We start from the raw sequence: 679 nt of genomic DNA on the forward strand, positions 1-679 counted from the left end.
TGGTAGAGAGCATGGATTTCCAGAAATTTCGCTAAGAATAAAGATTCCATCAAAGGGACTGCTCCATTCACCTAAGGAACACCCATCAACAAAACCCATATCCACAACCATCAGATTATCTCACCGGCGACTGAGACTGCGAGGTTTGGGGGCCCGGCTGTACCACTCTGCGCTGCGCATGGGGGTGTTCGTGCCCATTGGCCTGCAATTGGCCGGTTTCCCCCTCGCTTTGTTTTGCCCCTGCTCCCCCTGCGCAGGAATCCACAGTGCATCAGGCCGGCGCTTTATAGCTGCAGCCTGGGCGGCTCCGCTTGCTGTTTTTCTTTCCCGGGCTGTGGCTTCTCCTACGGTTCGCGAAGATGCAGCTCAAACCCATGGAGATCAACCCCGAGGTGAGCGCCAGGTGCACCGTTTCCTGGGGAGCGCAGGGCCGAGGTCGTCGTATTGCAGACTGGTTTTTGCTTATCTTTTGCATTTGTCTCTCAGATGCTGAACAAAGTGAGTTGGCGTCTCGCGTTGCCTCTATCGCCCTCCCCCTGGAGCGTCGGATGCGCCCACCAAGCCGCGCCCTGCGCGCTGCAGAGGTTGTGGGGCTGGGGCACTGCGGGGCGCTCTCCGTGCCCCTGCCTCTGGGAGGACCTGGTCAGGAGGAGGATGCGCCCCGAAGGGAGCGAGCGCC

At 59.6% G+C, this 679-nt stretch overlaps 1 protein-coding gene across 2 annotated transcripts in view; it reads left to right on the forward strand.

Annotated features, from left to right (window-relative positions):
- Nucleotides 1-302: 302 nt before the first annotated feature.
- Nucleotides 303-679, forward strand: part of Uchl1 (ubiquitin C-terminal hydrolase L1) — a 12,894-nt gene continuing 12,517 nt past the window's right edge. For both annotated transcript variants that reach the window (XM_010625153.3, XM_010625154.2), the window contains exons 1-2: nt 303-392; nt 487-498. In XM_010625153.3, the coding sequence (XP_010623455.1) occupies nt 360-392; nt 487-498 (45 nt within the window). In that variant the 5' untranslated portion in view covers nt 303-359. The remainder of the gene's footprint in view (nt 393-486; nt 499-679) is intronic.

Source organism: Fukomys damarensis, unplaced genomic scaffold, assembly GCF_012274545.1.
Source record: "Fukomys damarensis isolate Sample0158 unplaced genomic scaffold, DMR_v1.0_HiC HiC_scaffold_35, whole genome shotgun sequence".
Taxonomy (NCBI): Eukaryota; Metazoa; Chordata; class Mammalia; order Rodentia; family Bathyergidae; genus Fukomys; species Fukomys damarensis.